Consider the following 10636-nt stretch of genomic DNA (forward strand, 5'->3'; position numbering starts at 1 on the left):
GAGGGGGGGGCATCGCATCGCGCTCTGCCCCAGCCAGTGCTGGCACTCCACCAGCGCGGCCAAAGACCGAGGCGCCCGGGAAGCGCGTCCCGCGCCCTGGCCTCTGGCTCCAGGAGCAGCAGGAGCAGCAGGGCCGCCACCCTCCGAGGCTGGAGGCTCATGGCTCCCAGTCTTCTCCACGCGGGGCCCCGCCTGCGCTCCCGCCAGCGCTCCCGCGTGCACTAACGGTACCCCAACCGCCAAAGCCACGGCTGCCGGGTCGCAGGCGCCAGGCAGCAGCATGTCCCAGGTCGGGGGCTGAGGTGGGCGTCAGTCCCTGGCTGGCCCAGACACTTGGGGGTTTGGGGCGGCAGGCGGGCTGGGAGCCAACTCACAGCACCGCTGAGACCTCAGCTGTGTCCCTCTCCAGGCTCCGGCCCTGGCCCACGCGCATGCGCGCCCACGCGCATGCGCGCACTCGCGCGCGCGCTCCCGCACACCTGCTTGGGCCCAGGATCCAAGCCGCCCCATCCCCCCACCCCCGCCACCCCACAGGGGGCACAGCTCCTGGGCACCAGGGTCTGCACCACCGCACCTCCCTGTGCCCACCAGATGCTCTGACCGACTGCCCGCCAGCCTGACAGCCGCGAGCCAGGCAGAGGGCTCCAGACACCAGGCCAGTGGGACAGGGACCGGCAGGTGTCTCCTCCCAAGGTGGACACCTCCCTGTCACCCCTCAAGAGACCCAGGAACCTTTTGCATTGCTGGTTTCCCAGGGACGTGGCTGCACGTGAACCCAGTGATCCCTCTTGCATCCTAGGCCTCTGTGTTTCTTCTTCACTCTGCCTCCCATTCCCGCCAACCGTGGCCATCTACAGCCGTGCACCCTCCTCGCTCGTCACCCGTGACCGCAAGGGCAGCCCTAAGGGACAGGGAGACACGCTGGGCACACGAGACTCCTTCCACCTCCCTTCTCCTTGAAAGGCCGGTGCTTTTCAGCTCTGCATGCCCTTCCCATGGCCCTACCTGGACCGCACCACCAGCGGTCCCACCCTCAAGTCCACCCTGCCACCGCTGACTGTGGCACGTCCTTCAACTCTGTGGAACCGCCTGTCCACCTCCACTACCTCCCAACCCCCGTGTTTTCTTCACAGTGTGCCTCAGATCCCAACTCCTCCGTGCCATTTTTCTTTTCTTGGGTTTCCATTGCTTTTCAACGTTTCTTTCTTTTGGTGAGAGAGAGAGAGAGAGAGAGAGAGGCCATCACCCATGCGATTGTGCAGCAAGCATCGACTGAACGTGCAAGGTGTACCAGACCCTGCTCTGGTCGGCGAAGTGTAAGTGAACACAGATATATGGAATTCTTCCCATTTAACTGGCTAACTGGGCTGCAGTTTCAATATTTACACTATACTTGCGGTCATGTGGTTTATGAGTTTTCGTACTTGAAAACAATCCATCTTAAGAGGCACTTCATTGACTTCTCAACCACCAGTCGTTTACTTTCTACTGGCCTAGATCTTAATGGAATTTCTTTAAATGTTTTTGAATGGTTATTTATTTTTGAGACAGAGGGAGACAAAGCGTGAGTGGGGGAGGGGCAGAGAGAGAGGGAGACACAGAAACGGAAACAGCCTGTCAGCACAGAGCCCGATGCGGGGCTCGAACCCACGAACCGTGAGATCATGTTCTGAGACGAAGGCGGACGCTCAACCCACGGAGCCACCCTGGCGCCCCGAGACTCTCATATATCTTACTACTATATGTCTGTAAACTCACTAATTACGATTTTTTACTTATTGTTTTCCTAATTCTTGTATTTAAAAGTCAATGATCCTTCACTTCTTAAAGATATTCAGAGATAGCGATACAAGGTCATATTCATTAATATGTAGACATCACACACAAACACACACATAGATGTTTACTCTTCTTACTTCCTTCATACAATGTGTCCCGGAGGAAGAATATTTTCCTGCAGCTCAGGAATTACCTTCGTGTGTTTTGTGGTGCATTTGTAGGGATGCATTTTCTACGATTTGTGCGACATAGGTTCTCACAGATCACTACTTAAAAATCCGTGCCTTTAAAACAAGGAATCAGTGAAAAGGTGGATATTTTAGGCACTCTAGACCAGGCTGATAACATGCTCCCAGGTGCATTTCCTTGTTCTCTTTCCCCTTTATCGCCCCTTGTGCTGCTGGTTGTGCAAGTACCTGATATCCTCGGGAGGGACAAGGGACAAAATGGAGGAACTCTGGGGTCCTCAGTGACCACATGAAGGACTTTAGTCTCCAATCTAAACACACACCCAGCTCTGTCATGTGAGGAAATCTATGGGGACATGCTTTTAGAAATGTGGCGCGTTCTCTGGTAATTCAGCATAAGCTCATACACGTACGAAATGTTAACCCGCAAGATAACTTAGAGATCAGTCTAGTTCCATGAAAATTGGCTGTTTCAGTCAGTGGGGCATGAGACTCTTGATCTTGGAGTGTGATTTCACGCCCCAAATTACGACTAGAGTGGACTCAACAGATATACGATAAAATAAGTATTGGAAAATGACCCAGGTAAATTAGGCTACGATGACTGAGCTGCTAATTGGTGGGTGGGATCCCTTTACGTCCTCAGTCAGCCCCCGGGAATGAGCATCTGAGCATTCACATAGTGCCAGTGCTGGTAAGGCAGCCACGTCTTCCCTCTAGGAGTTCAAGGTCTAGCCAGGAAGATGGAAAGAACACGAAACAAAAATGGGAATGACATGAGCAAGGACTCCATAGAAAACTTCAAGGTGCGACAACTGGGTCCTGAGCTCCCCCAGGGGAGGGTCTGACAAGGCTGTGCTGAGGAAACGTTAATATTTCCTGCCGCAGTGCAAGAACGAGTCAGCCCTGCACAAGTCGAGGGTATGTAGCCCGGCAGAAGGCACAGTGCGGCGGACACTCGGAGGCAGGGGTCGTTGTTTCAGAGGGGACGTGTGAAAGGAGACCGGGGAGACCGGAAAGAGCTGCGGAGGACAGCAGAGAGGGAGGGTGAGGAGGGCCAGGGCCTGGGGCAGGAGGACGTTGTCCCTACTCTGCTCTAGCGCCGTGGGACAATATTCCCCCACCCTTACTGGCTTCCCCATCAACTTCCCACCTCACAGGCCCAGGGAACCAGGAGTTCAGCAGGGCTCAGCTGAGCGCTCCTGCCAGAGCCTCTCAGGAGCTTGGGGCTGCTGTCATCACTCAGACAGAACCTGCTTCACTCAACCCCTGAGCCCACTTCAGGGTGGTGGCAGGATTCAGTCCACATCGAGTGCCTTAGTTCTTCCCTGTCTGTCGTTGTCTCTCAGGGCTAGGCTGTGTGTACCTGTCCATGTCACGACTCAACACGGGGGTTGGTCCCCACTGTCAGGAGCTGAGAGACAACACAGAGAGTGACAGTGAGCACGTGGCCGTGCCATGCACATTTTATCACCTAAACTTGTTTGGTCTGGGGTCACGGTGCCATCTTCTTTGCAACAGAAATCAAACACTACGTCCATACCACACTCCAGGAAGGAAATCCCACAAGGATGTGTTGACAGGATGTGGGCATCCCAGGGAGCCACTGAGGGGAGGAGTAAGTGGAGACCCTGCCAGGGTCAGTGCCTTGCCCAGAATCACAGACTGGTGTAAAGTCAGAAGCCAAGTTGGGCATGACCCCAACTTCATGTCCTCACAATGGGGTCCTGGATTCGACCCAGGATTTCGGAGGGGGTCTGAAAAAGGATGTGTTACTGTCACTGGGTGAAGACACGGAGGTGGTGTGGGGGTGAGGCTGAAGAGGAGCGTCACAGAAGACATCCCGGCACGTTCTTCCCTGAGGAGGACCCCCAGGCCAGGGCAACCCACTGAGTGCCACCCTGTCCCCATCGTATGTACCCAGTGGAAAGGCAGGGAATGGCTCGTGGCACACTACTGACAAAGTCTACGTAAATGAGAGTTCTGTCCTACTAGGCCCCGACTCCAATCCCTTCTGTAGGGATTGCTTTAGAAAGTAGAGAACCTAAGCTCCTAGGAAATGTTTGGCCATCCTTCCCTAGGTGGGGATGTGACCTTCTGGGACCCCAGAAAACAAGCACTGGTAAACACACATACACACACACACTCACGCACGTACGCACACCTGGAAGGACTGTGGGCTGGGATCAGAGGAGCAGCAGAATCAGAGGAGGTGAGAAGTTGAAGTCAATGTGGTTGGATAAACTTCCAACAGGTGACACCGCTGCTCCAATTTCACAGGTATCATCCCACATATGCCTGAGGACATCCTGAGGACATCCTGAGGACATGCTAGAATGATCTCCATTGGGCGGAAAAGACACGGACCATCCCTGAGAAGCACAGTCGCGAATCTGGGACCAGAAAGAGGTAAGAAAGAAGAGTTCTGTCTCAACCCAGATAGGTCTCACAGCTGGGACCCTGGCTGCCCCAGACCTTCCCAGGGGACTGTGGAGAGGGGTGCATTGGTGGAACTGTGTACCGATGTGACATTTCATGGAGAATGGGGGTGAGCAGTCAGCAAAGAGAGGACTATTTGCAAAGGTGTTATCCCACAGGGGGACTCAGGAGGTGGATCCTAGGCAGTGACATCACTTTGCTCACAATGGGCCCCAGGAAAGCTTGGAACTCCTGTAACCTGGCACCCATGTTCTAGGAAGGTCCCATACCAGGCTCACTTGCCTACAGACCCAGAGACTTTAGGATGTTCTCTTGTTGTTTTCCCAGGTACCGGGGCTCTGGATGCCAGAAACCCCAGTGCGCAGGATTACTCAGAGGTTGCAGAGGTTTCCTTAACCCATGCTGGCGATGCCTCACGATGTTTTCCAGGACGTCACATAAGGTAACACAGAGCAGCCCAGAGCAGGCCAGGTCAGGTCAGGTCACAGCTCGGAGCCTTCCCTGGGCACCCCCATCCCCTCATGTTCTGTTTCGGGGAAAGGGGGACATGGGGGCCGGTCCTCCCCGGGACCGGAGCAGGTTCGATGGCAGTGGATGCACGTGTCATGCTGGGAAGGAGGGAAAAGGGATCTCTGAGGTGCCTCTAACCTGTAACAGGTTGAATCCAAGGCCCTCAAGCCACCTTGCTTCTCTCCTCCGTGGGGGAGGTGAGTGCACACTGTGGTGTCGTACCTGGAATGAATTCATATGGGTCTGAGGACAAGTGAAAGCAAGCAGACACGGCTTTGAGGACTCCTGCCTGCCTGCCTGCCTGCCTGCCTGGCTGCCTGCCTGCTGGGCACTGTCTTTACAGAGCCACATGCCACAGATGGAGGAGAAGCTGAATGAGAGCCCCTGCTCTACTTCCCTGAAGGAAAGGAGGAAGCCCCATGCCATCAGCAGGAAGCCGCGCTGGCTCAGGGTGAGTGCAGGTACCAGGGAAACCCAACACCCAGGGCCCAGAAAACACACTGCTGCTCCCCTGGTAGCTCTCGGAGACTCCTGGTCCCAGATGAACCTGGAACCCCATCTGCTCCCCAAACATGCCCTCAGGGCCCAGCCCCTGCAACGGCCAGACACAACGTCACTCTCCACTTAATTGGAAGAAGATCAGAGAAGAGGCGTGAGACCATTTCACGTCCCATTCTGTCTAGAATATATTGGCATTGTTGTACACGTTTCCCCGACGAACGTTCCCAGGTGTCCCGGTTCGCCCGACCATCCTTCCACACCTTCTCCACGTCTGACACACGTTCGTGGGAGCAGGGAGATTTTTACCCAAAGGCCATGGGGCTCAGTGCATTATGTCTAATGCTCTGCACTTTGGTCGCCAAGTAACACGCCCCTGGGGCCCCTCCAGTCAGGAGCAAGGGCCTTACCACCTAGACAACATTCTGGAAATGTGACCACTCACCTCACCCATTCAACCCTTCACAAATGGGGGATTGTGACAGCATTCCCTTCTCTTGCCATGTCACAGTGCTGCACTGAACATCCTACATGTCCTATTATCCTGATCCAACCTCTGCCAGGTACTGTCCCTCTCTTCGGATACCCAGAATGGACTGTACTGTTAGAAATCACAGGGACGCTGCTGTTCATGCAGGGAGGTGCCGTGCATACTCATCTAACAATCTGACCTGAGATTCTTTTTCCTTGATGGTTTTTTAAAAAAAAATATTTGAAATTTATTGCCAAACTGGTTTCCATACAACACCCAGTGCTCATCCCAACACGTGCCCTCCTCAGTACCCATCACCCACGCTCCCCTCCCTCCCACCCCCCATCAGCTCTCAGTTTGTTCTCAGTTTTTAGGAGTCTCTTATGCTTTGGCTCTCTCCCACTCTAAGCTCTTTTTTTTTCTTCCCCTCCTCCATGTGTTCCTGTTAAGTTTTTCAGGATCCACAAAAGAGTGGACACATATGGTATCTGTCTTTCCTTGTATGGCTTATTTCACTTAGCATAACACTCTCCAGTTCCATCCACGTTGCTACAAAGGGCCATATTTCATTCTTTCTCATTGCCACGTAGTACTCCATTGTGTACATAAGCCACAATTTCTTTATCCACTTATCAGTTGATGGACATTTAGGCTCTTTCCATAATTTGGCGATTGTTGAGAGTGCTGCTATAAACATTGGGGTACAAGTGCCCCTCTGCATCAGCACTCCTGTATCCCTTGGGTAAATTCCTAGCAGTGCTACTGCTGGGTCATAGGGTAGGTCTATTTTTAATTGTTTGGAACCTCCACACTGTTTTCCAGAGCGGCTGCAGCAGTTTGCATTCCCACCAACAGTGCAAGAGGGTTCCCGTTGCTCCACATCCTCTCCAGCATCTATGGTCTCATGATTTGTTCATTTTGGCCACTCTGACTGGCGTGACGTGATAGCTGAGTGTGGTTTGATTTGTATTTCCCTGATGGGGAGCGACGTTGAGCGGCTTTTCATGTGCCTGTTGGCCATCAGGATGTCTTCTTTAGACAAGTGTCTATTCATGTTTTCTGCCCACTTCTTCAGTGGATTGTTTGTTTTTCAGGTGTGGAGTTTGGTGAGCTCTTTATACATTTTGGATACTAGCCCTTTGTCCGATATGTCATTTGCAAATACCTTTTCCTAATCCATTGGTGGCTTTGAGTTTTGTTGGTTGTTTCCTCTGCTGTGCAGAAGCTTTTATCTTCATGAGGTCCCAATAGTTCATTCCTGCTTTTAATTCCCTCGCCTGTGGGGATGTCTGATCGGAGATCCTAACGTGTTCAGCCATTTCCCACCTCAAATTCTCGTGTGCATGCCAACATCCTTCTTCAGACACTGGGCACCCAGGTCTCATTCTTGCCACAAGTCACTGACGGCTTGGGGGTTTGGTCTGCATTCTGGACCCCAAGCCTCCTGATGTCCATGGTGCTGTGTCTGACTCTGTGTCCCTCCTGTGTTCTACCTCAGGGTATGAACATCTCACCCATGCCCGACAATGAGAACCGTGAGGAAGGGACCATCGAAGGAAGTTGGATGCTACTGGTACAGCGAGTGGAGCACCTGGTACCTGCTTTCCTGGGTAGAGACCCCTCCTACCTCTTCACATTCTTGAGCACGTACAGAGCTTTTGCTACCACCCAGCAGGTCCTGGAAATACTGTTTATGAGGTGAGCACCCTGCCCTTCACAGCCCAGTGTGTGATTCAGCCCCTGAAAGCTCTGAGTCTCAGGAAAGTCACCAAACGTCCTGGCGTCTCACATTGTGCCTCTGATCCGGGTGGAAACACTCCAGGTCCTCAGTGGGGGCACTGCAGGGAAAGTCACCCTGGCCTGTGGAAGGCTCCGCTGGCAGGGCTGCGTCTCTGCTGGGTCATCTTTGTCCTCTTGCCCACGATCAACTCTCTGCCTCATCCCTCACTGTCGCCAGGTGTTGAGTTGGGCTGTTTTCCCATTGGAAAAGGAGATTGGAGGCTCTATCTGTGTGTCTGAGTCCTGGCTCAAACCAGTCAAGGATGCCCAGGATGAGCAGGACGCCCAGACCCACACCAATATGTGTGATGGAGCTGACTGGGGCCCTATCATTCTTCAAACACGCAGGAAGCCCCACTAGGTGCAGGCACTTCTGTAGGAGCTCACTGGGATCCAATGCGCAGAGCGGACAGTACCCTCCCCTCCAGAGCTCCATTCTAGTCAGCAGTCAGTGACTCTGGATAGGACAAGACGTAGCATCCACACGACAGCTCATATGATGTCCTTCTGGCCTCCTCCAGATACGGAGGCTTCCATTCGGAGGCTGAGGACGATGGCGGACCCCGGGAGCAGGAGAAACTGTGAGTAGGCTGAGCTCAGGCTGGAGGGCCTTCCTTCTCCAAGAGGGCAGTGCTGAGACTGTGCGTGGGAGGGGCTGCAGGACCCAGCATCCCACACGTCTGAGAGTCCTGTGAGAGGGCAAAGTTCTGAGGGCTTTCTCTTGGAAGCAAGGAAAGGGGTCCTGTCCTGTCTGGTAGAGGATGGGCTGTGGGCACAGGGAGGCCCCAGAGAGCGCCAGAGGACCGCGTCAGCCCCTTAGAGAGTCCAACCCCGTCCCCTCCCACTCACAGCCTTGCCTAGACCCCCATCAGGGGACCCAGAATAACGGTTTTGGGGAGCATCACGCTCACCACCTTGGGGAACATCCACAGTGCGTGCTTAGCAAGGGTACAGGAGACACAGTGAGGGCTCAAAGAGCACATATCACCCACACGATGGGAGAACGGTGTCAGCGGGAGGACACCCACATGTGCACTGAGTGCATGAGGCAGCACAGAGGCACAGGTCGTCACGTTGAAGGCATCAGGAGGGTCCCAGCAAGCCCAGGTAAGACACAGAGTCCCCTTGTCCCGTATTTGCGCAGATTTTCATGGAGCGCTAGGGTATGCAGTGAAGGCACTCACTCACCCCGACACCACCCCTCCACTCACGCACGGACTTGAATTCCAGTGGCAGGTAGGCAGCGGGACACAGCGAGGAGTCTGGCTGGCTTCCCCAAGAAGGACAGAGACGACCACATCATTGGTGAAGGGGTTCCCGTCAAACAGAATCTTGACGGTCCCTCTTCAGTGACCAGGTCTCTCGTAGGCGGGACTGCCAACTCACAGGTGGACAACGTATAGAACCACCCTCTGGACATCCAGGAGCAGGAGGCATAGAGGCCGGGTCCCACAGGCCTGTCCTGAGACATCAGTGGGAGGAACACCCCATGGTGATTGTTCTGGCTACTTTTGTATCCCCAGGGCCATCTCCTCCATCCTGGGCACCTGGCTGGATCACTACCCCGAGGAATTTTTCCGGCCTCCAGACTTCACCAGCTTGAAGCTGCTGCGGGCGTATGTAAGGGTCCACATGCCGGGCTCCGAGCTGCAGCGCCGCGCCCGCCTTCTCTACTCATGGCGGAAACACCGTGAGCCCAATGAGCCAGAGTCTCCGGGCGAGGAGGACTCTGGGTGGGAGATGTGGGCGTGTGGAGGGGACGGGCTATGCCACGGAGAACACGTGTCCTGAGACTGCAGGTGGGCCAGGCGTAGGGACTAGTCTCAGATCACTGTTCCATTAGCCTGCCGTCTGGGAGATTTCCTCCTGGTGGGTTCTTTGACTCAGATGACAATGTGTGCGGGAGAGGTTTCCTGCCATGGAATGGCAATCACGGTCATGACACTTTCTATTCTTGAAGCTTTGGCAGCAGCTCTAGAGCCCCGTCCAGACGTGCCTGGGGAGCGAGCCCCCGCTATCTCTGTGGTGCCCACTGCAGCCTCGCGGCCCACGCTGCCTGAAGCCACCAGTTCTCCTGGAGCTCAGCGCGTACGAGAATCGGAGACCCTCACTGCAGCGTCCCCACCAGGACAGGAGGTACTCCCAGCTCTGGCTGACAGTCAGGAGCTGGAAGAGCCACCTGCCCCTTTGGTGGCCCCAGAGCACGAGCAGCCCCCAGCCCCAGCCGGCGGGGTCACGGAAGGGCTGGAGCAACCACCTCCTGCAGCTGAGCAACCAGCCTCAGCTCCCCAACAGCGGCTCATGTCGGCTGCAGCCCCAAAGGAGGAATTCCCTGACCTTGTCATTGCGTTCTTTGTCATTTTAGTATTGGGTATAGGGGTATTTGGTGTCCTTATATACTACCGGTTTATACTTAAAACATAATTTAAGTTTCAAAAAATTTACTCTGATCCTGTGAAATTACAACTTCAAGGATCAGTACGTACATTCGCAGGATTTTACACCCGTGACCACTATGTACTCCTAGAACATTTCCATCACAGAGACACGTGCACTACTAATCACCCACGGCTCATTCCCTCACCCCAGTCTCTGCAACCAGCGATCTCGGTTTCTGCTGCTTTAGCCCCTCTCGGATTTCCTTGTGTGTGCAAACACACAACACGGCCTGTTGTGTCTGGCTACATGACAGGAGACTGATTAATAATTGCTTAAATATTCAATGGCACTAATATCTTTTATGACAGAGGAATAGTCCTCAAAGAACCAAGATTAGGTGAAGCCCCCACTTGAAATATCTTCATTAGCTGGCATGGGGACCCTCTGAGGTTTGACACAAGAGCCGAAGCCAGAAGACAAATGTCTGGACCAGAGCGAATACCTTGAAAATCTTTCATTTTCCTCGACTGGCCATGGTGATATTGGTCTAACGTGCGTATTATAAAACTACCCAAATGAAACCGTCAATATG

General features: G+C 54.0%; 1 protein-coding gene across 2 annotated transcripts; it reads left to right on the forward strand.

Moving 5' to 3' along the window:
- The first annotated feature begins 1217 nt into the window (after positions 1-1217).
- Positions 1218-8441, forward strand: LOC147571258 (ral guanine nucleotide dissociation stimulator-like). 2 transcript variants are annotated; one of them, XM_086696487.1, is made up of 5 exons: positions 1218-1316; positions 4248-4376; positions 4734-4848; positions 7385-7584; positions 8187-8441. In XM_086696487.1, the coding sequence occupies exons 3-5, from the start codon at positions 4825-4827 to the stop codon at positions 8248-8250; spliced, it is 288 nt and encodes a 95-aa protein (XP_086552613.1). In that variant the 5' UTR covers positions 1218-1316; positions 4248-4376; positions 4734-4824; the 3' UTR covers positions 8251-8441. The 2 variants fall into 2 exon arrangements, with proteins under 2 accessions (XP_086552613.1, XP_086552612.1); XM_086696486.1 differs by lacking the exons at positions 1218-1316; positions 4248-4376; positions 4734-4848 and adding an exon at positions 5102-5367.
- Positions 8442-10636: the final 2195 nt, after the last annotated feature.

This window comes from Puma concolor, unplaced genomic scaffold (genome assembly GCF_028749965.1).
Source record: "Puma concolor isolate L17-30 unplaced genomic scaffold, mPumCon1.1.hap2 unalloc_scaffold_35, whole genome shotgun sequence".
In the NCBI taxonomy this organism is placed as follows: Eukaryota; Metazoa; Chordata; class Mammalia; order Carnivora; family Felidae; genus Puma; species Puma concolor.

Coding starts and splice junctions, on each gene's coding strand:
- LOC147571258 (XM_086696486.1), top strand. CDS start 5,266: ATGCCACAGATGGAGGAGAAGCTGAATGAGAGCCCCTGCTCTACTTCC. Junction 5,368..7,384: donor GGAAGCCGCGCTGGCTCAGG/GTGAGTGCAGGT, acceptor GTTCTACCTCAG/GGTATGAACATCTCACCCAT. Junction 7,585..8,186: donor CTGGAAATACTGTTTATGAG/GTGAGCACCCTG, acceptor GGCCTCCTCCAG/ATACGGAGGCTTCCATTCGG.